Raw genomic sequence first — 26,017 nt, forward strand, 5'->3', positions numbered from 1 at the left:
TAGTAGCCTGTGGTTAGAAATATATATATATATATATATATATATATATATATAATGTGTAGGCTATTAAAATGTTGATGCTTTAGAGTGTCAATTACAGTTTGAAATATATTAGTTTTAAATGTGACCACTTTTGTGTACATTTGTCATTAGTCTGTTTCTTCAGAAATTGATGAAGGGGCTAGGGGGAAGAAGGACTGTGTGTGTTTTTATTATGCAATATTTAGCACAGGGCTACATAGCCATGAGTACTGAATGAACATTATTTGATTATAAGTACCTTTATTGTATAATTTTTTTCAAAATTATAATTATATTCTTTGTAAACAGAAGAGGACATTTGTAGGAATATATTGGGATGTATAGAAGTGTTAAATGGGATGCTGCTGTTTAATACCTCATGTTTTTTGTTTTAGCTTATATATTTTAGGCAAGGACATGAAGCTTATGTACGGGCTGTAAGAAAATCAAAAATATACAGCGTTAACCTACAAAAACAGCCATGGAATAAAATGGATCTCAGGGTAAGTTCACCAAATTAATAAGCTATACAATTGAAGTATCTTGGGAATTAAGTTATTAGCCTGTAGACTTATTCTCAGTTTCTGGATATTTCACTGTTGATTGTGCATCCAGGATAAAGTGATGTACCATACTCTTGTACAGCTGAGTGTTATGGGTCACATTTTATGGTTCCCGAAATTTGTATGTCACCTGTTGTCTTGATTATTTGACCTAATTTCCTTCAAGCTTCAGGTCCTGTAGTGTATACCATTCTATTGATATAATTGGAGCAAAGCAGTAGTTCCATGGTGTGGATATTTTCCTCAGCAGCTTTGTACGTTCTAGAGGCTCTATAAACTGTGACTGCATGTGTGGACCACAAGCACCCTTGAGATTCTGGCAGATTTAGGATATAGTAAATATCATAAATCCTAAGAAACTCATGACTTTGTGGTGCTTTATTTATTATTTCTTTTGATATAGTACCTATGTAGCTACATGTCATTGAATAAGACAGATATGTTTAATTTTTAGAGAAGAATTTTCTCACTGTAAATACATATTCCTTCATTCATTCATACTTATATAAATACAGACAAAGAGACATAGAGATACATACACCATCATTTCTACTTAGGTTTACATTCTTTTTTGTCATTTTGTTTTTTCAACTCTGAGAACAAGATACTAAAGGGCAATTTTATGATAGTTTTCCAGGAAAATGAAGGGTTGTTTGGTAATGATGCTTAAAAGGAAGGATGCAATAGAGAATGTGTATATTTATTGAAATAAAGATTTGACACTTGAAAAAATTGTATTAAGGTTGTAAGGTGCTAAAATTTCTTATCAAGTGAGCTTTACATAATCAACTCCTGGGAAACAGGAATGCTACCCTCTGTTCTGAATAAGGTGAAAATTGAGGTTTTTGTTCTTGTTTTTTTCTTAGAATCAAGGGAATAAATAAACCATATGATTTCCTACTTTGAATTCTAACCCTGTGGTTATAGGAGATTTTAGGAGGCAGCATATATGTGGTATAAGAGCCTGGGCTTTGGAATAAGACCTGAATTTCAATCCCAGCTCTGCTCTATACTAGTGTAAACTTGAAACAAGTCACTGTACCCATGAGGCTCAGTTTTGTCATCTGTTAAGTGTGACTAATAATGACATATAAGGATGGTATTATAAAATAATATTGTAGGCACTCATAAATGTAAGTCCTTTTCTCAAACATATACATAACATGTCCACCTGCCTACTTACAAACTGTATTTCTGCTAGAGGAGTGATTCTTTTCTTTTTTTAAATAGAAATATCACTTTTATTGACAAGATAGGGCCACAATGGGCAGCTCCACAGAACACAAATAAGATAGTCCCAAGACAAGAGTATAAAATTGCAGCAGACAGGTTAATACTCTTTACCCTCATCCTCTCCCTCAGCATTATCCACTGCAGCCTCCTCATACTCCTTCTCAAGGGAAGCCATGTCCTCAAGGACCTCAGAAAACTCTCTTTCCTCCATGCCCTCACCCACATACCAGTGAACAAAGGCACTCTTGACATACATCAGGTCAAACTTGTGGTCCAGGTGAGCCCAGGCCTCAGCAATGGCTCTGGTGCTGCTCAGCATGCACAAAGCTTGCTATACTTTGGCCAAGAATCCACCAGGTACCACAGTGAGAGGCTGGAATTAATGCCAGCTTTGAAGATGGGGGGCACCAGCCCACAAACTGGATGGTACGCTTGGTCTTGATGGTGGCAATGGCAGCAATGACATCTTTGGGAACCACATCACCATGGTACAACAGGCAGCAAGCCATGTATTTACCATGGCAAGGGTCACATTTCACCATCTGGTTGGCTGGCTCAAAGCAAACATTGGTGATCTGTGCTACAGTAAGCTGTTCATGATAGGCTTTCTTAGCAGAAATGACAGGGGCATATGTGTCCAGAGGTCAGTGGATGTGGGGATAGGGCACCAGGTTTGTCTGGACTTCTGTCAGATCAACATTCAGGGCTCCATCACACCTCAGGGAAGCAGTGATGGAGGAAACTATTTGGCTTATGAGGTGATTAAGATTAGTTTAGGTTGGGCCCTCAATATCAAGGTTTCTATGACAGATGTCATAGATGGCCTCATTGTCTACCATGAAGGCACAGTCAGAGTGATCCAGTATGGTGTAGGTGGTGAGGATGGAGTTGTAGGGCTTAACTACAGCTGTGGAAACCTGGGTGGCTGGGTAAATGGAGAACTCCAGCTTGGGGTTCTTGCCGTAGTTGACAGAGAGACATTCCGTCAGCAGGGAGGTGAACCCAGAACCAGTTCCCCACCAAAGCTGTGGAAAACCAGGAAGCCCTTAAGGCCTGTGCACTGGTCAGCCAGTTTCCAAATTTGGTCCAAGACAAGGTCAATGATCTCCTTGCCAATGGTGTAGTGACCTTGGGAATAGTTATTGTCAGCATTTTCCTTGCCTGTGACGATCTGCTCAGGGTGGAAGAGCTGGTGGTAGGTACCAGTGCGAACTTCATCAATGATTGTGCGTTCCAGGTCTACAAATGCTGCCCTGGGCACATGCTTGCCAGCACCTGTCTACTGAAGAAGGTGCTGAAGGAGTCATCTCCTCCCCCATTGGTCTTGTCACTTGGCATCTGGTCATCAGGCTGGATGCCATGTTCCAGGCAGTAGAGCTCCTAGAAGAAATTGCTGATCTGGACACCAGCCTGGCCAACATGGATGGAGATGCACTTACGCATGATTGAGACTTGTAGGGTTCTGTGGGGCTGGAGGAGGCGAGAGGACGGCCACAAAGATCTTCCACTGACAGACTATCAAGGAGTTCGGGGGAGAAGTAGTGACAAGAAGAGTGATTCTTAATCAGCAAAGCAATTCTTAACTCCCCAGATAAAAACCTGGGGAATTTTTTCAAAATATATATGACTGAGCTTTACCCCAGACATAGTGAACTCAATTCCATAGTAGTAGGGTTTAGGAACATGAATTTTAAAAAGGTTCCCAAGGGGATTCTGCTGTTTATCATTGGTTTATAGCCCTGCACTAAACTACAAATTTCTATTAAGGGGTCAAGAGCCACATCTTATTACCTTTAACACTTAGTGGAGTGCCTAGTATCTGGTGAGTATTAGGATAATTTTTATTTATTTTTTGAAGTTTTATTGGAGTATAGTTGATTTACAATGTTGTTTCAGATAATTTTTAAATTGTTCAAATAATGAAATAATATGCAAATATTAGGCAATTATTTATATTGAAAGTAATAATTTATTGGTATTCTCATGAATAGGAACAAGAATTTGTTAAGATTGTAGGAATCAAATATGAGGTTGGACCACCTACACTGTGCTGCTTGAAGCTTGCATTTCTGGACCCCATTTCAGGCAAAATGACTGGAGAATCTTTTTCCATTAAGTGAGTATCTATCTTGGATCATGTATGTGTGTGTGTGTGTGTGTGTGTGTGTGTGTGTGTGTGTGTGTGTGTGTGTGTATTTTAATCCCTATTGTGTATTCTGCAGAGTACAAGTCCTAATGGGAAAGAAAACATGAGAGCACTACAGGCTTTAGAGTTTAAAGACCAAGGTTTAATGTTTAATTCTTGCTTTGTATAATTCTTGCTTTGTTTCTCCACTTAATAGCTCTCTATCTATCTATCTATATATATATCTCAACTGAAAAATGTACAGTATGACAGTTGTGGGTTTCAGTTTTATTTGGGGACTTACTAAGGACTATAGTCTAGGAGACAGCCTCTCAGATGGCTCTGACAAACTGCTCTCAAGAGGTAGGTGGGAATGAGCCAGCATATATATGATTTTTGGGGGGCTGGGAAATACATGTAGTCAAGCATACATCCTGCTAGTTATTGCTAGCCACAAGGATCAGACATCTCAGTTAATGATTTTAGTGCTTTTCTATATATGGGAAGATGAAAGAATCCAGGGTCATTGAAATTCTTCATTACATATGCATCTTAACTATCTAGGGGCCCATATATCCAAAACACAGAATGTTTCATCTCGAATTCCTTTCAGAGTGTGCTGTAGGTCAGCAACTACAGTGGCTAATGACTTGATCCTTGTAGAACTGGAGTGGCAGGCAACATATTTTTGTTTACAGTACCCCCCATTGGTCATAAATTCAACCAAGGTTTGGGAAGAATGTCATGACTCATTTGTCCCATGGCATTGCGAAGGCTTATTCTTAGGTCAGGCAAGGACTTTGTTGATAGGCCACTCAATGTGCTATTTCTGGATTAGGCTCGGGATCATTTGTTTTACTAGACTCTTATAATCCAGGAAATATTCTCCCTTGTTGCTTCTTCCCATATCTAGAGTTGCGCTATTTCAATTAATTTTATATGGAACTATGTATGTGATCAATTGCCTCAAGACATTTAAGAATCATTAATTTTTTTGAAGACCTGGTTACACAATTGGGTAATGTAAGAAACAAAAATTTTATAAAATAGGATAAAAATAATATAGCTAGTGCTATAGGGCTTCCCTGATGGCACAGTGGTTAAGAATCCACCTGCCACTGCAGGGGAAATGGGTTCCAGCCCTGGCCCAGGAAGATGCCACATGCCATGGAACAACTAAGCCTGTGCACCACAACTACTGAGCCTGCACTGTAGAGACCGTGAGCAACAACTACTGAGCCTGCATGCCACAACTACTGAAGCCCACGTGCCTAGAGCCCGTGCTCCGCAACAAGAGAAGTCACAACAATGGGAAACCCGCACACCACATTGAAGAGTAGCCCCCACTCACCACAACTAGAGAAAGCCTGCATGCAGCAAAGAAGACCAAAGGCAGCCAAAAATAAATAAATAGATAATAAATAAGTAAGTAATATGGCTACTGATATAAATAATGTCATAAGGGGAAGTTGAGGAAGATGGCAGAAGAGTAAGATGCAGAGATCACCTTCCTCCCCACAGATACATCAGAAATACATCTACACGTGGAACTGCTCCTACAGAACACCCACTGAATGCTGGCAAAAGATCTCAGACCTCCCAAAAGGCAAAAAACTCCCCATGTACCGGGGTAGGGCAAAAAAAAACAAAACAAAAAACAGAGACAAAAGTATAGGGACGGGACCTGCACCAGTGGGAGGGAGCTGTGAAGGAGGAAAGGTTTCCACACACTAGGAAGCCGATTCACGGGCGGAGACTGCAGGTGACAGATGGTGGAAGATTCGGAGCCATGGAGGAGAGCACAGCAACGAGTGCAGAGGGCAAAGTGGAGAGATTCCCGCACAGAGGATCGGTGCCGACCAGCACTCACAAGCCCGAGAGACTTGTCTGCTCACCCGCCGGGGCAGGTGGGGGCTGTGAGCTGAGGCTCGGGCTTCACTCCAATCACAGGGAGAGGACAGGGGTTGCTGCCGTGAACACAGCCTGAAGGGGTTAGTGCAACATGGCTAGCCGGGAGGGAGTCCGGGAAAAAGTCTGGAGCTGCCGAAGAGGCAAGAAACTTTCTTCCCTATTTGTTTCCTGGTGCGCGAGGAGAGGGGATTAAGAGCGCTGCTTAAAGGAGCTGCAGAGATGGGCACAAGCCGCGGCTGTCAGCGCAGACATCACAGACGGGCATGAGATGCTAAGGCTGCTGCTGCAGCCACCAAGAAGCCTGTGTGCAAGCACAGGTCACTATCCACACCTCCCCTCCCAGGAGGATGTGCAGCCGGCCGCTGCCAGGGTCCCGTAATCCAGGGACAACTTCCCTGGGAGAACGCACGGCACACCTTAGGCTGCTGCAACGTCATGCCAGCCTCTGCCACCGCAAGCTCGCCCCACATCCATACCCCTCCCTCCCCCCAGCCTGAGTCAGCCAGAGCCCCCAAATCAGCTGCTCCTTTAACCCCATCCTGTCTGAGCGAAGAACAGATACCCTCAGGTGGCCTACATGCAGAGGCGGGGCCAAATCCAAAGCTGAACCCCAGGAGCTGTGCGAACAAAAAAGAGGAAGGGAAATCCCTCCCAGCAGCCTCAGGATCAGTGGATTAAATCTCCACAATCAACTTGATGTACCCTGAAACTGTGGAATACCTGAATAGACAATGAATCATCCCAAATTGAGGAGGTGGACTTTGGGAGCAAAATAGATTATTTTTCCCCTTTTCCTCTTTTTGTGAGTGTGTATGTGTATGCTTCTGTGTGAGATTTTGTCTGTATAGCTTTGCTTTCATCACTTGACCTAGGGTTCTGTCTGTCTGTTTTTTGTTTGTTTGTTTTTTTACTTAAATTTTTTTTTCTTTATAATTATTTTTTATTTTAATTATTTTGTTTTATCTTTATTTTATTTTATTTTACCCTCTTTCTTTCTCTTTTTTATCCCTTTTATTCTGAGCCATGTGGATGAAAGGCTCTTGGTGCTCCAGCCAGGAGTCAGTGCTGTGCCTCTGAGGTGGGAGAGCCAACTTCAGAACACTGGTCCACAAGAGACCTCTCAACTACATGTAATAACAAATGGTGAAAATCTCCCAGAGATCCCCATCTCAACACCACGAACCTGCTTCACTCAACGACCAGCAAGCTACAGTGCTGGACACCCTATTCCTAACAACTAGGAAGACAGGAACACAACACCACCCATTAGCAGAGAGGCTGCCTAAAATCATAACAAGCCCACAGACATGCCAAAACACACCACCAGACGTGGACCTGCCCACCAGAAAGAAAAGATCCAGTCTCATCCACCAGAACACAGGCACTACTCTCCTCCAGCAGAAAGGCTACACAACCCACTGAACCAACCTTAGCCACTGGGGGCAGACAACAAAAAAACTGGGAACTACGAACTTGCAGCCAGCAAACAGGAGACCCCAGTCACAGTAAGATAAGCAAAATGAGAAGACAGTAAATCACACAGATGATGAAGGAGCAAGGTAAAACCCCACCAGACCAAACAAATGAAGAGGAAATAGGCAGTCTACCTGTAAAAGAATTCAGAATACTGATAGTTTAGATGAACCAAAATCTTGGAAATAGAATAGAGAAAATGAAAGAAACATTTAAGAGAGACCTAGAAGAACTAAAGAGGAAATGAGCAATGATGAACAGCACAATAAATGAAATTAAAAATACTCTAGAAGGGACCAATAGCAGAATAACTGAGGCAGAAGAACAGATAAGTGAGCTGGAAGATAAAATAGTGGAAATAAATACTGCAGAGCAGAATAAAAAACAAATACTGAAAAGAACTAAGGACAGTCTGAGAGACCTCTGGGACAACATTAAACGCACCAACATTCAAATTATAGGGGTCCCAGAAGAAGAAGAGAAAAAGAAAGGGACTGAGAAAATATTTGAAGAGATTATAGTGGAAAACATCCCTAATATGGGAAAGGAAATAGTCAATCAAGTCCAGGAAGCACAGAGAGTCCCATACAGGATAAATCCAAGGAGAAACACACCAAGACACATATTAATCAAACTATCAAAAATTAAATACAAAGAAAACATATTAAAAGCAGCAAAGGAAAAACAACAAATAACACACAAGGAAATCCCCATAAGGTTAACATCTGATCTTTCAGCAGGGACTCTGCAAGCCAAAAGGGAGTGGCAGGACATATTTAAAGTGATGAAGGAGAAAAACCTACAACCAAGATTACTCTACCCAGCAAGGATCTCATTCTGATTTGATGGAGAAATTAAAACCTTTACAGACAAGCAAAAGCTGAGAGAATTCAGTACCACCGAACCATTTTACAACAAATGATAAAGGAACTTCTCTAGGCAAGAAACACAAGAGAAGGAAAAGACCTACAAGAACAAACACAAAACAATTTAAGAAAATGGGAATAGGAACATACATATCAATAACTACCTTAAACGTAAATGGATTAAATGCTCCCACCAAAAGACACAGACTGTCTGAATGGATACAAAAACAAGACCCGTATATATGTTGTCTACAAGACACCAATTCAGACCTAGGGACACATACAGACTGAAAGTGAGGGGATGGAAAAAGATATTCCATGCAAATGGAAATCAGAAGAAAGCTGGAGTAGCAATTCTCATATCAGACAAAATAGACTTTAAAATAAAAACTATTACAAGAGACAAAGAAGGACACTACATAATGATCAAGGGATTGATCCATGAAGAAGATATAACAATTGTAAATATTTATACACCCAACATAGGAGCACCTCAATACATAAGGCAAATACTAACAGCCATAAAAGGGGAAATCGACAGTAACACAATCATAGTAGAGGACTTTAACACCCCACTTTCACCAATGGACAGATCATCCAAAATGAAAATAAATAAGGAAACACAAGCTTTAAATGATACATTACACAAGATGGACTTAATTGATATTTATAGGACATTCCATCCAAAAACAACAGAATAAAAATTTTTCTCAAGTGCTCCCGGAATATTCTCCCGGATAGATCATATACTGGGTCACAAATCTAGCCTTGGTAAATTTAAGAAAATTGAAATTGTATCAAGTATCTTTTCTGACCACAACGCTATGAGACTAGATATCAGTAACAGGAGAATATCTGTAAAAACTACAAACATATGGAGGCTAAACAGTACACTACTTAGTAACCAAGTGATCGCTGAAGAAATCCAAGAGGAAATCAAAAAGTACCTGAAAACAAATGACGGTGGAGACACGATGACCCAGAACCCATGGAATGCATCAAAAGCAATTCTAAAAGGGAAGTTTTTAGCAATAGAATCCTACCTTAAGAAACAGGAAACATCTCAAATTAACAACTTGACCCTGCACGTAAAGCAATTAGAGAAAGAAGAACAAAAAACCCCCCAAATGTAGCAGAAGGAAAGAAATCATAAAGATCAGGTCAGAAACAAATGAAAAAGAAATGAAGAAAATGATAGCAAAGATCAATAAAACTAAAAGCTGGTTCTTTGAGATGATAAACAAAATTGAGAAACCATTAGCCAGACTCATTATGAAAAAAAGGGAGAAGACTCAAGTCAATAGAATTAGAAATGAAAAAGTAGAAGTAACCACTGACACTGCAGAAATACAAAAGATCATGAGATTACTACAAGCAACTCTATGCCAATAAAATGGACAACCTGGAAAAAATGGCCAAATTCTTAGAAATGCACAAGCTGCCGAGACTGAACCAAGAAGAAATAGAAAATATGAACAGACCAATCACAAGCACTGAAATTGAAACTGTGATTAAAAACCTTCCAAAAAACACAAGCCCAGGACCAGATGGCTTCACAGGCGAATTCTATCAAACATTTAGAGAAGAACTAACACCTATCCTTCTCAAATTTTCCAAAATATAGCAGAGCGAGGGACACTCCCAAACTCATTCTATGAGGCCAACATCACCCTGATAGCAAAACCAGACAAAGATGTCACAAAGAAAGAAAACTACAGGCCAATATCACTGATGAACATAGATGCAAAAATCATCAACAAAGTACTAGCAAACAGAATCCAACAGCACATTAAAAGGATCATACACCATGATCAAGTGGCGTTTATTCCAGGAATGCAAGGATTCTTCAATATACGCAAATCAAACAACGTGATACACCATATCAACATACTGAAGGAGAAAAATCCTATGATCATCTCAATAGATGCAGAGAAAGCTTTTGACAAAATTCACACCCATTTATGATAAAAACCATGGAGAAAGTAGGCATAGAGGGAACTTTCTTCAACGTAATGAAGGCCATATATGAAAACCCCACAGCTAACATCGTCCTCAATGGTGAAAAACTGAAACCTTTTTCACTAAGATCAGGAGCAAGACAAGGTTGCCCATACTCACCACTCTTATTCAACATAGTTTTGGAAGTTTTAACCACAGCAATCAAAGAGGAAAAGAAATAAAATGAATCCATATTAGAAAGGAAGAAGTAAAGCTGTCACTGTTTGCAGATGACATGATACTCCACATAGATAATCCTAAAGATGCTACCAGAAAACTAGTACAGGTAATCAATGAATTTGGTAAAGGAGCAGTATTCAAAATTAATGCACAGAAATCTCTGGCATTTCTATACACTAATGATGAAATACCTGAAAATGAAATTAAGAAAACACTCCCATTTACTATTGCAACAAAAAGTATAAAATATCTAGGAATAAACCTACCTAAGGAGACAAAATACCTGTATGCAGAAAATTATAAGACCCTGATGGAAGAAATTACAGATGATACCAACAGATGGAGAGATATACCATGTTCTTGGATTGGAAGAATCAAAATTGTGAAAATGACTATACTACCCAAAGCAATCTACAGATTCAATGCAATCCCTATCAAACTACCACTGGCATTTTTCACAGAATTAGAAGAAAAATTTTCACAATTCGTATGGAACCACAAAAGACCCCGAATAGCCAAAGCAATCTTGCGAATGAAAAATGCAGCTGGAGGAATCAGGCTCCCTGACTTCAGATTATACTACAAAGCTACAGTAATCAAGACAGTATGGTACTGGCACAAAAACAGAAATATAGGTCAGTGGAACACGATAGAAAGCCCAGGGATAAACCCACACACATATGATCCCCTAATCTTTGATAAAGCTGGCAAGGATATACTGTGGAGAAAAGACAGTCTCTTCAAAAAGTGGTGCTGGGAAAACTGGACAGGTACATGTAAAAGTATGAAATTAGAACACTCCCTAACACCATACACAGAAATAAACTCAAAATGTATTAAAGATCTAAATGTAAGCCAGACACTATCAACCTCTTAGAGGAAAACATAGGCAGAACACTCTATGACATAAATCACAGCAAGATCCTTTTTGACCCACCTCCCAGAGAAATGGAAATAAAAAGAAAATAAACAAATGGGACATAATGAAACTTAAAAGCTTTTGCACAGCAAAGGAAACCATAAACAAGACCAAAAGACAACCCTCAGAATGGGAGAAAATATTTTCAAGTGAAGCAACTGACAAAGGTTTAATCTCCAAGATTTGCAAGCAGCTCATGCAGCTCAATAACATAAAAACAAACAACCCAATCCATAAATGGGCAGAAGACCTAAATAGACATTTCTCCAAAGAAGATATACAGATTGCCAACAAACACATGAAAGAATGTTCAACATCATTAATCATTAGAGAAATGCAATTGAAAAGTACAATGAGATATCATCTCACACCGGTCAGAATGGCCATCATCAAAAAATCTAGAAACAATAAATGCAGGAGAGGGTGTGGAGAAAAGGGAACAGTCTTTCACTGTTTTGGGGAATGTAAATTGATACAGCCACTATGGAGAACAGTATGGAGGTTCCTTGAAAAACTACAAATAGAAGTACCATATGACCCAGCAATCCCACTACTGGGCATATACCCTGAGAAAACCATAATTCAAAAAGAGTCATGTACCAAAATGTTCATTGCAGCTCTATTTATAATAGCCAGGAGATGGAAGCAACCTAATTGTCCATCAACAGATGAATGGATAAAGAAGATGTTGCACATATATACAATGGAATATTACTCAGCCAAAAAAAGAAACTAAATTGAATTATTTGTAGTGAGGTGGATGGACCTACAATCTGTCATACAGAGTGGAGTATGTCAGAAAGAGAAAAACAAATACTGTATGCTAACACATATATGGAATCTAAGGGGAAAAAATAGGTCATGAAGAACCTAAGGGTAAGCCGGGAATAACGACACAGACCTACTAGAGAATGGACTTGAGGATATGGAGAGGAGGAAGGGTAAGCTGTGACAAAGTGAGAGAGTGGCATGGACGTGTATACACTACCAAACGTAAAATAGCTAGTGGGAAGCAGCCACATAGCACAGGGAGATCAGCTCACTGGTTTGTGACCACATAGAGGGGTGGGATAGGGAGGGTGGGAGGGAGGGAGAGGCAGGAAGGAAGAGATATGGGTACATATATATATGTATAACTGATTCACTTTGTTATAAAGCAGAAACTAACACACCATTATAAAGCAATGTTACTCCAATAAAGATGTTAAAAAAAAAGAAAAGCAAGCAATAAACCCAAAAAATATACACTGTAATAAAATAAATTACTTTATGCAAATATAAAAAATAATGTCATAAGTAAATGTTTAAGCCAAATAGATCAAACAGATGGGGTTTAATTTAAGTAAAGGCATTCACAGGGACCTTGAGATTTGCAACATTTTGCTCAGTACCTCCACATTAAGCATATATTCCTGGATGTTTAGAAAGTAACATATACTATTATATCTGTATACTGAGTCATATGTACTTTACTTTCTCCTCAGGTATCATGACATGCCAGATGTCATTGACTTCCTTGTGCTACACCAGTTTTATAATGAAGCCAAAGAAAGGAACTGGCAGATTGGTAAGTATAGAATTCTCACTGAATAATTATTGTTTGAAGTAGAGTAAGTAACTTTTAAACCAATTTAACAGAAAGAAACTAGTAGACTGAAAAAGCTGTTAGCCAAATTAGAAAAATTAAATTTTTCTTTTCAATTACGTTTCAGTGATTTTATGAACATTGTAAGTGGTATAAAACCTTTTCTGTGAATACCTACTCTATTAGAATACAAATCTGTATTAAAAAGAAAATCTTGAAATGTCAATGGCCATGAAATGGAGTACTTAACACGTGGGCTCTTAACAGACCTTTACTGATTGTGGGTTTCTCTCTCCTTTCTCTCTCTCTCTCTCTCTCTGTCTCTCTCTCTCTCTCTCTCTCTCTCTGCCCCCCCACCCCATCTCCCTCTCTCTCTTCCTCCTCTTCTACCTCTTTCCATCTACCCCCTCTGCCCTCCTCCTCTCTCCCTCTCGCCCTCTCCCTTTTTCTCACTTTCTCTCTTTCCCCTTCTTATTCTCTCCTCCTCTATTCCTCCCCCTTCACTAGCTGTTTAATCTTGGGCAAGATTTTAACCTCTCTCTGCCTCAATTCCATTATCTGTAAAATGGGAATCACATCAGAACATACTTATAAGGTTGATATGAATAAAATGGTACCTGACACACAGCAAACACTATGTTATTATCTGCTATTAGTACTTTTAAATTCTCCTTTCTTATGCGGGAGAAACATTTTTGTCCAAATGGTTGGTTTTGTATTCCTTAGCCATTTAGAGGTACAAAACTAGTATAAAGAGATTTTTAAAAACAAAATGGTGAAACAAAAAATAGAAGAAACAACTGTAGTATCATATGTGCAGTACAAAAAGCAGTATGTCTAATGATCCCAAGTAATTGATAAAAGTTAAATTATATGCGGTAATATGTGATTTATTTCAGAATAATTATTAGCATTTGGAAATCAAAATCCTTGAAGAGGGTAAAATGTAAAATTCACATATATGGAAAACTCAGATTGAAACTTCTAATAATGCTGGATACAATGCTGCTTCTGTATTCAACAAAAAACTAGCAGTTTAGAGTGGGAACAGAGTGATTATTCTCAAGAGCACTCTTAAGAATTTCTAAAAACATTGTAGGTGATAGATTCCGCAGTATAATAGATGATGCCTGGTGGTTTGGGACCGTGGAGAGCCAGCAGCCTTTTCAACCAGAGTATCCTGATAGTTCTTTCCAGTGTTACAGTGTTCAGTAAGTATATTTATGGTCTTTTACACCTGATATAATACTTTAGTACTATATGGACTTTCTATAAACCCTACCTTACCTAGTCTTATAAGACTTGTACCTGTAAGGAAGTAATCATAGTACCTTTAAGGAAGGAATTTGGTCATAAACCTTTTTGTCCAATATGCGTGCTAACACAAAGCAGGAACTGAAGACTTATTTCTGCCTCCCTTATTCCTGTATTTTCTCTTAAGTATTTCTATTTTAGACAAGAATTACAATTATTATTTCATGAAAAATACTGAAATTAATTCAGTGTTTAAATTAATTGTTAAAGCTGGAATATAATACTGAATATTTACATAGTCTTTAATGGTATGAATTCTAGACAGGAGTGACTGCATTATGTTTGGATATACTCTTTGTCTACAATTTACTTTTGTTCCTCATGAAATACGAGAGTTGTAAGATTCCTAGTAAATAAAGCTTTCTTCTTAAGAATGATAGAACAAATGTTTATTCTGTGAAGATTGACTTTTAGTCTTCATATAGTATGGGAATAATAAACTTTTGGAGAAGCTATAATACTCAACCTGTTAGAGTAAAGTAGGTTATCTCATAGAAAGAAGTGATCTATTAAATCGACTTTTTTAACCTGAAAGGAATTTTCCAAAGAGATCTTTTTATTCCATACCCTGGCTTAACATTGAATGTATGCTTGCTTGGAATTAAGGAAAAAAGAAAGCCCAGCAGAACTAAGAGTAAGCGACTCTCTTTCATATTGATGGACCATGTTTTCTCTGTTAGAGGCTTATTATTACCTTTGTGTAAGCAAAGTTGTACTTCAAGGAAACTGTATTGTCCCTTTACAAATTTCGCCCCCAAGAAGTAATGCAAATTATGCTAGTATATAAAGTGTCATCTGAATTTGCTTTGTATCTTATTATTTTTTAATAGCTGGGACAATAACGAGAGAGAAAAGATGAGTCCCTGGGATATGGAGCCAATTCCAGAAGGAAGTAAATATGCTTTTAAAAAATGAATTATAATTTTTCTAAAAGAAAAATGGCAATAGCATGATTCTAGAAACTAATTATTTCTGATTTTTCACTTTATGCATAGCTGCCTTTCCAGATGAAGTTGGTGCTGGTGTTCCTGTGTCCCAGGAGGAATTGACTGCTTTGCTATACAAACCTCAGGAAGGAGAGTGGGGGGCTCATTCCAGAGATGAGGAATGTGAACGAGTTATTCAGGGCATCAACCACCTTCTTTCCCTGGGTATGGTGAATATGAAAGAATATTAGGAAGATGGGAAGGAATAAGGAAAACCAGCAGAATTATAAGTTCTGTAAAAGGAAATGTATTTTCTCACTGTATACTTTTAACTCAAGAGGCACGGTGATTCTAGTTTTAATAATAACATTTTTATTTGCTTGGCCAAAGTAATGACTGGCAAACTTTTTCAGTTCTGGGGCTATAATAGGGAAGGCAGCCATATAGGTATCTTTTACTTTCTTGAGTCATTTTGGCTCTCTAGCTATTCCCTGAGCCTAACTTTGGATCGTTTTTTTTGGTAAAGACAGTGGGTGCAGTAATATATTTTACTCCATGACTATTTATATTTTCTGAAGTATATCATGAGACATTTTACATTTATCCAGAAAAGACATAAATTTGAAGTTAAACACAGTTCTCCTTTAATTTTGTCTTGTTTTTACCTGATTCGAACCAGTGTATCTAGCGTGATTGATTCATAGATAGAATGTCCAAATAAAAAGAATAACATTATAATGGTCTAGTTTTTGCATAATTGAATCATCAGCATTTTAGAAATATAATATTATATCACCCACCCTTCTTGTTTATATGTGTTTTTGTTTGTTAACATGAAATGTTAGTGTTCTTTATAATTGTCTTTTTTTATTTTGTAAATGTTGTAGATTTTGCCAGCCCTTTTGCTGTTCCAGTGGATCTCAGTGCCTATCCCTTGTATTGTACTGTAGTTGCTTATCCAACTGACCTCAACACCATCAGGCGGAGACTTGAAAATCGCTTTTACAGGTCTGTTTAGTTTTTATCATTTCCTAAAAGCTTGTATAGTTTTATATATTTTGCTTTCCTTTTTACATAATGATACACTGAGATCTTTGTTTTCATAGTGTAAAATAACTGTTCAGAAGACTCCAAAATTTCTCCTGAAAATTTGGAACACTGATTTCCCTTTATTCAGTAGATTTTCACTCTTCCAGGGTAAGAAGGGGTACGGACAGGGAGGAAATTATGACTAGCACAAGTCACATATGAAAAAAAAACTACAGTTAATTTTAGCTTATTAAAGGCAGATTAAGTAGTTTGTGGATTCATCCTGATTATAGTGCTCCAGGGACTTGGAGCAGGTTTTAAATCCCCTGTTGGGGACTTAGGCAGCAGTTAATTAGATTTAATTACCAGCCCCAAAATGTATATAGAAAAAGCCAAGTTATTTTTTCCTTGGTTTTGGTTGGGAGTGGGGTGATTATGGGAAGGCAGTGGAGGGCAGCTTTTGGTACCTCTCTCACCCTAGAGTCTACTGTGTCTTAACCACAATTATTCCATGAAATGGTTATAAATATAACCAGTTGGGTGTATTTTATATCTTTACCTATAATTTCATTCAATAATATATATCATAAAAGCAATGAGATAAAAATCTGTCCTTTTTGTTTTTCTCTAAAAACGAAACATTCTTCTGTTGATTTATCAAAGCAGTATTTGTTTGTTTTTGTTATTTTGACCTTGGTCAAATCACTATTTACCCACAATGTCGTGGGTCAGTTCTTTTCCAAGTTTTCATATCCAAGTTTATAGTCCAGTGGTTCTAAACTCTTGCCTGTGCTTCAAATACTCTAACTATATACCTTAATTAGTGCACATTAGTCACACACATATATTGAGTCACATACATATATTTGAACACCTTTGACATATCATGATTAAATGCCTAGTTGTTCTATGTTGTCTAATCCTAGAATAGACTTTAAATGTATCAACCAAGAGTAACAGGGTATTTTTTTCTTTCATAGGAGAATATCAGCATTAATGTGGGAAGTACGCTACATTGAGCATAATGCTAGGACTTTCAATGAGCCAGACAGTCCTATAGTTAAAGCAGCCAAAATTGTAACTGATGTCTTACTTCGATTTATTGGGTAAGAAGAAGTTTTGTCTCCCATAGAGGCTGACTTCTGACTTCTAAAATTTATTGAAATGTATTTTAACTTATCTGTCTTCTCAGGGATCAGAGCTGTACTGATATACTGGATACTTATAATAAAATTAAAGCAGAAGAACTAAACAGTACTGATGCAGAGGAGGTAAGAATCACAGCATGATTAGTAGGCATGAATTCCTTTTCTGTCATTTAAAGTACAATAAGTATTATATGTAAGTGTTAAAACTGGCTATGAGCAGTGAAGCTGATTTCTGAAAGCTGTCTGAACACCTGCATCTTTTTGTATTAAACTCTTTAACCTATATGTAGATAATATATACCAAAAACAGAGAGAGGTGGTCAGTCATCCTTTTTGACATTGTGGGTTTCAGTGATGAGAAATCAATACTGTATTTTCCAGCCCTTGAAAACAGGACAAAGCACTAAACAGTGTTTTAAAAGAATGGTTAGTTGGTGGAAGTTTTAGTAGGGATTAATTTTCTATATAGTATATATAACATTTTAAAGTATTTTATAATTTTAAACTTGAAAATCTATATTTTTAGTAGTTTCATGGAATTGCTATTTGATTTCCTTTATGAAAATTTACAAACATAAACCAGTTGTTCTTAATTAAATGGAATTAGTATTGTCAATAGACCCTTACATATCTTATATCCCCACCCAGTCATGTCCCTAATTTACATTAAGCTATTTGTGACTAGAGGCTACGATAGAGAGAAGCAAAAACCAAGATAAGAGGCTTAAACAGTAATGAAAAGTGATAATTCAAAAATATTTAATGGAAAACAATTCATCCCAGGGATGAGTGACTGAAATATGTTGGATTTTATTGCAGTGGCTATTATTGTACAGAGGTATTTTACATGTTTATATTTTCTATACTGTTAATTCCCAGAATGGTAAATCTCCAGTGTTTTTAAATTTCACAAAAACGTATTTGACTATAAAATGTTGTAAGTATTATTGAAGTTAAATGTTGTTTACATATTAAGGAAAACTCAGATATGCCAATTAGATATTATCCTCTTGAAACTAATGAAAAATTTATTATTCTTATTTCTGATATTTTCTCTGACCTTTCATATAAATGCATTTTGATTCAGAATTTGATGTAGCAAGAATACCTCCTCAAAGTAGCATTACTTGGATTAGAATAGGAAATTAAAATAAAATGTAATTCAGCAACCTTATTTTTCCTTTCTTCCTCCCTCCCTCCCTCTCTCCCTTCCTCCCTCCCTCCCTTCCTTCCTTTCTTTCAACATTTAAGTTCTACTCTTTCAGTAAATTGCAGTTATAAAATACAGTGTTATCAATTATAGTCACCATGGTTTACATTAGATCCTTATATCATCAGACCTTATTCATTTTCTAGCTGGAAGTTTGTATCCTTTTACCACCCTCTTCATACCCGGCCCCCACTATCTGGTCCACCACCCAACTGCTTTTCTGTACTCTGTTTCTATGAGTTTGACTTTTCTTTTTTTTAAAGATTCTACATATGAGTGATACCATGCAGTATTTGTCTTTCTTTGTCTGACTTATTTCACTTAGCATAATGCCCTCAAGGTCCATCTACATTGTCACAAATAGCAGAATTACCTTCTTTCTTAAGGCTGAATAATATTCCATTGTGTATATATATATACACACCATATCTTCTCTGTCCATTCATCTGTTGGCAGATTGTTTCCATATCTTAGCTATTGTGAATAATACTGCAATGAACATGGGAGTACAACTTTATATCTTTGATATCTTGTTTTTATTTCCTTTAGATGTATACCCAGAAGTGAGATTGCTGGATCACATGGTAGTTCTGTTTTTAATTTTTTGAGGAACCTCCATACTGTTTTCCATAGTGGCTGTACCGATTTACATTCCTACCAACAGTGCACAAGAACTCTCTTTTCTCCACATCCTCGCCAGCACTTGTTATTTCTTTGTCTATTTGATAATAACCATTCTAACAGGTGTGAGGTGATATTTCACTGTGGTTTTCATTTGCTTTACCCTGATGATTAGTGATGTTGAGTGCCTTTTCATGTACCAGTTGGCCGTTTGGATGTCTCCTTTGGAAAAATGTCTATTCAGTTTCTCTGCCCATTTTTTAATTGGATTATTTGTTCTTTTGCTATCTAGTTGTTTATATATTTTGGATATTAACCCCCTATCAAATATATGATTTGCAAATATTTTCTCCCATTTGGTATATTGCCTTTCATTTTGTTAATGGTTTTCTTTACTGTGCAGAAGCTTTTTAGTTTGATGTAGTCCCACTTGTTTATTTTTGCTTTTGTTGCCTTTTATTACCTTTGGATTTTGTCACATCCAGAAACATCATTGTCAAGACCAATGTCAAGCAGCTTACCCCCCTGTGTTTTCTCTTAGGAGTTTTATGGTTTCATGTCTTACATCCAAGTCCTTAATCATTTTGAGTTGTGTTTAATGTATGGTGTAAGATATATGTCCAGTTCCATTCTTTTGCAGGTAGATATCCAGTTTTCCCAGCACAATTTATTGAAGAAACTATCCTTTCCCTATTTTATATCCTTGGCTCCTCTGTTGTAAATTAATTGACCAATATGCATGAGTTTATTTCTGTGCTCTATTCTGTTCCATTGATCTGTGTGTCAATACCATACTCTTACGATTACTATATCTTTGTAATATAGTTTGGTATCAGGAGGTGTGATGCCTCCAGCTTTTTTATTCTTTCTCAAGATTGCTATTTGAATTCTTTTATATGGTTCCATATGAATTTTAAGATTATTTTCTATTTCTGCAAAAAATGCTGTTGGAAATTTTGTTGAATCTGTATATTGCTTTGAGTAGTACAAACATTTTAATAATATTAATTTTTCCAATCCATGAGCATGGACTATCTTTCCATTTATTTGTGTATTCTTCTGTTTCATCAATGTCTTATAGTTTTCAGTGTCCAGATCTTTCAACTCCTTGGTTAAATTTATTCCTAGGTATTTTATTCTTTTTGAGGCAATTATAAATGGCATTATTTTCTTAATTTCTCTTTCTGATAGCCCATTATTAGTGTATAGAAACACAACTTATTTTTGTATATTGATTTTGTATCCTGCAACTTTACTGAATTTGTTGATTAGTTCTAGCAGTTTTTTGGTGGAGTATTTAGAGTTTTCTATATGTAATATTATGTCATCTGCTAACAGAGACAGCATTACTTCTTCCTTTTTAATTTGGATGTCTTTTGTTTTTCTTGAGTAATTGTTCTAGCTAGGACTTCCAATACTATGTTAAATAAAATAAAAGAGTGGGCATCCTTGTCTCGTTACTGATCTTAGAGGAAAAGCTTTTGGGTTTTTTCCATTGACCCTGAAGTTAGCTGTGAGTTTGTCATATATGGCCTTTATTATGTTGAAATAAAATCTATACCTATTTTGTTATATCTTTTGGATATTAACCCCCCTGGGAGTTTTTTATCATGGATGGATGTTGCTCACCTCAGAATGGCACTCTGGGTTAGAATAGAAAATTAAAGTAAAATGTAATTCAGCAATTTTAGAAAGGGAAACCAATGGCTCATGAGATACTTTGCTTTCTTTTTAAAAAAATTTATTGGGGTATAGTTGATTTGCAATGTTATGTTAGTTTCAGGTGTACAGCAAAGTGAATCTGTTATACATATACATATATCCACTCTTTTTTAGAATCTTTTCCCATATGGGCCATTGCAGAGTATTGAGTACAGTTCCCGGTGCTAGACAGTAGGTCCTTATTAGTTATCTATTTTATATATAGTAGTGTGTATATGTCAATCTCAATCTTCCAATTTATCCCTCCCCCACCCTTACCTGCCTGGTAACCATAAGTTTATTTTCTACATCTGTAACTCTATTTCTGTTTTGTAGATAAGTTCATTTATAGCCTTTTTCTAGATTCTCTGAGGCATTACCAGTGTGCTTCACCATCACCAAGTTAATAGTGGTGTGTGGGCCTTGCCTCTTTGTATTAAAAAACTAACCCTCAGAGGGATACTTAATTGAATCTTATGTTTTAATACACATTCATATTTTCCCTATAGAAAAGAGATGTATTTCTTGAAGTAGCAAAAGATTAATAATGAGTAATTCATGATTATAGTATATTAAATTAGCATGTCATATAAAATAAGTTTTTTTAAAAAAATACTAACATTTAGGTACAACTTTAGATACCAATCGTTGTACTTTCCCCCTCATTTCCTATTCTGATTTAAAGAGAAACCTCATTTACTCTTCTTCTCCCAGTATATTTCCCAACTTGTATATAACATGTAGGTGAAGTTTAGAGTGAGTCTCCCTCCCACCTTTGTTCTGTTGCCTGCTCCAATGAGGGAGTTAATTGTGATTATATTTGCCATTTCTTTGTAAATTTTATCTAATTTGTAAGACTGAATATAACTTAATATCTTCTCCCACTCTTCCTTTTTAATTTTAGGATACAGAAATGGTTGACTTAGATTCAGATGGTCCTGGTACTTCATCTGGAAGAAGGGTAAGTGGATAAATGAACTGCTGATAAGAAAAAATTCAGGCTTCCTGTGTCAGGGATCCCTAAAACCAACTCCACATATTTGGAGAGTTGCTAGAAAGACTTATGGAACTCAGTATATATACTTGTTAATTCATCGCTAAGGTTTATGACAGTGACACAGTAAGGATACACAGCTGGATCACAGGGAAAAAGATACAGGCAGAGTCTGGAGGAATCCATGTGCAGGTTTCTTTATGTTCTCTCTCTCCTCTGAAGGGCCACACAGAGTACATTCTTTCCCCAAAGTGAAAATGTAGCAACATGTGTGTGATTAGAGACTGAGCTCCCAAAGAATTTATTGGGAGCTTGTTATGTGGACCCCATCTAGCTAGCACTTGCCAAGATTCCAGACTCCCAGAAAGCAGGAAAGCATAGGAAATGTACAGGAAAGTGAATGTTCAGCACGAGTGACATTCTTTATACAAACAGTGTGGGCACAGTAAACCACCTTTATTATTTAGGAAAGAGTTCAAATACCAAGTTCCTAGATGCCAGTCAAGGGCCAAACTTATAAGCAAGCCCTGCTAAAGATAGCCTCAGGTCTGTTATGTTAACTCTGTTCTGCATACTTCTCCTCTATGATAATTAGACAAACATTTGTTGTATATAAGGAAAATGTTTCCTTCCAAATACTGAAACAGATTGTGTAAAAAAGGCATCAAATAGTAAAGGCAAGAATATATTATGACCACAAAGGATTTACTTAAGAATATATATATATTGTTCAAGTGTTATTTTGAGAAAATTACGGTGCCATTGTCAAATATTCTTAACTAGCAGCAAAGACTAAGGTATTAAAATTATTGACCTTATAGATTTTCTTAAAATGAGAATTCAGAATGGTAGAATTCTTGCTGTTTCTAAGAATATAATATCCAGTTTTTGTTTATATTTTTGCCAGGGAGAATGATGTTTAATCTAAACTAAGAAACTTTTAAATAGCAGCTGCTCTATCTTATATAGATATATATTAACATAGGAAGACAGGAGAAAATCAATGAAGACTTAAGGAAAGAGCTTTTAGATATAATTCTTTTAAAATCTACAGGTCAAATGCCGAGGCAGAAGACTGTCTTTAAAGTGTAATCCTGATGCTTGGAGAAAACAGTGCACAGAACTGTTGGGCCTCATTTATGAACGTGAAGACTCAGAGCCATTTCGACAGCCATCTGATCCTCTTTCCTACCCAGTAAGTATAGTTATTTAAATAATTACCAATATGTAATTTCCCATAAATGTCCATGCTAAGTTCTAGTTAAGAGCCCTTTCCCCCCTTTCTTCCTTCCTTCCTTCTTCCTTCTTTGTTTGTGTATCTTTGAATTGTGAAAGTGGGTAGTGTGATTAGTTATGACTTTTTAAAATGCCTGACATGTACTTTGTAAATTACACAGTTGTAAACCAAATTTTAATTTAAACATCTTTTCATTTCCTTCCTGCTTTTATTTTGCATATTTGTTTAATGCATTTTATTAACTTCTAATAAACTTCTACACACTGGAGACCCTTGATAACATATGTCAGCCCTATTTAATTTACAATAAATAAAGTTATTCAATATGATCACTTAGAGTAATCAATATACCATATGACTTTTCATCAAAGATAAAAGCATGAGAACTTAAATTACGGGATTCCTTTTCTAGGAGTATATCTATTTATATGTTGAATAACCTTTTAGTATAGATAGAAAATCTGTTTTAGCTTTTTCAGAAAAAAGGTACAGCAATATTTCAGAAATACATCAAACCATCCTCTGAAATTAGTAAACATCAGTATTCTCTGCATACACAGGTTTCAGTTGGGAAAAATATTATTCAAATAAGGAACAAAATTACATTCAAAAAAACTTAATTTGTTTTTGTAGGGGGTTTAGGTAGAATAAACTAGTTTTGTGTTTTTCATGGTAGAGGAGAATGGTGAATGTAGAATCCCTTCATCTGAAATTATAGTCAGTAAAAACATAATTCCTATTTATGGATCTTTGAGCTTTAAATCATAATTACATTGCAAGTCTTGATATTTTGTTGTGGTGGTCTGGAAATACAATATATCTTCTTTACCCTAATAGGGCCATCAAGAGCAAGAGGGCGAATCCTCTGAGTCAGTTATTCCAGAACGGCAACAAGATCCATCTCTTTGTGAGGTAGGCCTAGTAGTCTCTTAAAAGCCACATATGTTCTGGTTGTTTTTGTGTTGTTTTACTTTTTTAAATCCCCATACTGTAAACAAACCTTTTATAATTTGTAAAGCTATTTTTCAACTTTGCTCACTATCTTTTTACCTTTGTTTGAGTTTTTGGTTGTTTATTTTTTGTCTTTTAAACAACACATGCTCTGGAGAGTTCTTTGTAGCATCTGGTTAGATGTTTGTTTCTATAGGTCTAAAGCTACTGTAGCAGAGTAGAAAACATTAATTACACAACATAATTATGGCTGTAATTGCAGCTGATTGTTCCCAGTGGGATTTTATTCAGCAGGCTGACTGGGTCTTTTGAGTTTTGGTCATTGTATTACATGAAGTTCCAATATTTTTTCTCTATGAAAATCTTTGTTTCATAAGCCATATTATGTTGGAATACACTTTGGTTTTTATGATTTAAGCAAAAAAAATTAAGATACATTAAGATCAACTGTGATTTCTCATACTTTGAAAAATACTTTCTCTTTTTTATAATACCTTTCTTCTGCCCCTTCATCTGGCCCTTTGGCTTCTCCTTTGAGAGAAATGTCGTGCTTTTATTTCTTAATCATTCTAAGTAGGATGAAGGATCTAATATTGACTGTGGTTTTCACTCCAGAACATGTTTATTATTGGTGGTTGTGGTATACATAAGTATAAATTTCAGATGTCATTCCATATGATAACCCTAGGAATATCTTAACTAGACTTGAAAGATTTAGGTTAAAATAGAATCTTCTCCTACCCCTAACTAATAAAGATCAAACTAATTATGAATCTGAGACTGAAGACCTTAGATGAAGCACAAGTGTCACATTTACTAAAAAACAAAAAGATAGGGCTTCCCTGGTGGCGCAGTGGTTGAGAATCCGCCTGCCGATGCAGGGGACACAGGTTCGTGCCCTGGTCCGGGAAGATCCCACATGCCGCGGAGCAGCTGGGACCGTGAGCCATGGCCGCTGAGCCTGCACATCCAGAGCCTGTGCTCCGCAATGGGAGAGGCCGTAACAGTGAGAGGCCCGTGTACCGAAAAAAAAAAAAAAAAAAAAAAAGATAGGAGAAAGGCACAAACATGGCCAATTTGATTTTGACTTTCAACTAATAACAGTTTAGGTAGAATGCCCTCATGCCAACTCCCTGGCACATTTCTCAATGAAAGTAGAAGATGGGATTATTCACACAGAATTAAATAGTTCAATGTCACAAATTAGCTACCTATTTCCAAGATATTCCCATTTATGTAGAGATGAAGCCAGTGGCTGTGGATTTTCTATTCTGTCCCTTGAGAGAGTCATATGGTTTTCCATTGAAGGGTGAGGGCTAAGACCCTCCCACAGACCCGTGCTGTTCCCCTGAGCCACCAAAAGACCTCTATTAAATGGATGGTTTGGGACTACGAAGAGGTAACTGGCAGATTGAAGAGCAGTGTGTTTGTTTCATGATGATGCAAATCTCAGTCCCATTGTATTATGTAGTATTGTTACTCAGCCTGTGTGTTTAATAACACATTCTTCTTTGTAGGATTGTCATGTTATAGACACTCCTATGGACTTCAGCACTGTGAAAGAAACTTTGGAAGCAGGAAACTATGGTAGTCCTCTGGAATTTTATAAGGATGTTCGCCAAATATTCAGCAACTCCAAAGCTTATACCTCTAATAAAAAGTCAAGGGTATGAAAAAAACAATATTAGGTGTATTAATTACCTAAGTGTTTAGTTATATATATCAGGCAATTTTCTTTCACCAGTTTTAAAATTGCTACAAGTACGTACTACCATTCTGACATAGTTTCTAAAGTTTGATTCTCAGTACTTTCTCTGAAACAGTTTATTAAGCATGCATTAAAGATACATTTAGCATAGTCATTCTGAAATTAATCCCTTCTTCCTTTCTCCTACCTGCCTCTTCTTTACTCTTAAGTAATACCTATATTTGCCAGAGAGAAGTCAAGGAAAGGAGTGGTAGATATTTGAGTACTCTTTCATATGTCCAATAAATAATTTGATAAATAAAAG

General features: G+C 36.8%; 1 protein-coding gene and 1 pseudogene across 3 annotated transcripts in view; one reads left to right on the forward strand and one right to left on the reverse strand.

Moving 5' to 3' along the window:
- The window catches only part of BRWD3 (bromodomain and WD repeat domain containing 3), a 128,621-nt gene that overhangs the window by 91,465 nt on the left and 11,139 nt on the right, over positions 1-26,017 (forward strand). For all 3 annotated transcript variants that reach the window (XM_059050745.2, XM_067023146.1, XM_067023147.1), the window contains 13 exons: positions 417-524; positions 3,809-3,933; positions 12,774-12,856; positions 13,974-14,085; positions 15,019-15,080; positions 15,184-15,339; positions 16,002-16,122; positions 17,124-17,249; positions 17,336-17,414; positions 21,728-21,784; positions 22,872-23,012; positions 23,892-23,966; positions 25,523-25,672. In XM_059050745.2, the coding sequence (XP_058906728.1) occupies positions 417-524; positions 3,809-3,933; positions 12,774-12,856; positions 13,974-14,085; positions 15,019-15,080; positions 15,184-15,339; positions 16,002-16,122; positions 17,124-17,249; positions 17,336-17,414; positions 21,728-21,784; positions 22,872-23,012; positions 23,892-23,966; positions 25,523-25,672 (1,395 nt within the window). The remainder of the gene's footprint in view (positions 1-416; positions 525-3,808; positions 3,934-12,773; positions 12,857-13,973; positions 14,086-15,018; positions 15,081-15,183; positions 15,340-16,001; positions 16,123-17,123; positions 17,250-17,335; positions 17,415-21,727; positions 21,785-22,871; positions 23,013-23,891; positions 23,967-25,522; positions 25,673-26,017) is intronic.
- LOC131748607 (tubulin alpha-1C chain pseudogene) lies at positions 1,915-3,260 on the reverse strand (annotated as a pseudogene).

Source organism: Kogia breviceps, chromosome X (genome assembly GCF_026419965.1).
Source record: "Kogia breviceps isolate mKogBre1 chromosome X, mKogBre1 haplotype 1, whole genome shotgun sequence".
In the NCBI taxonomy this organism is placed as follows: Eukaryota; Metazoa; Chordata; class Mammalia; order Artiodactyla; family Physeteridae; genus Kogia; species Kogia breviceps.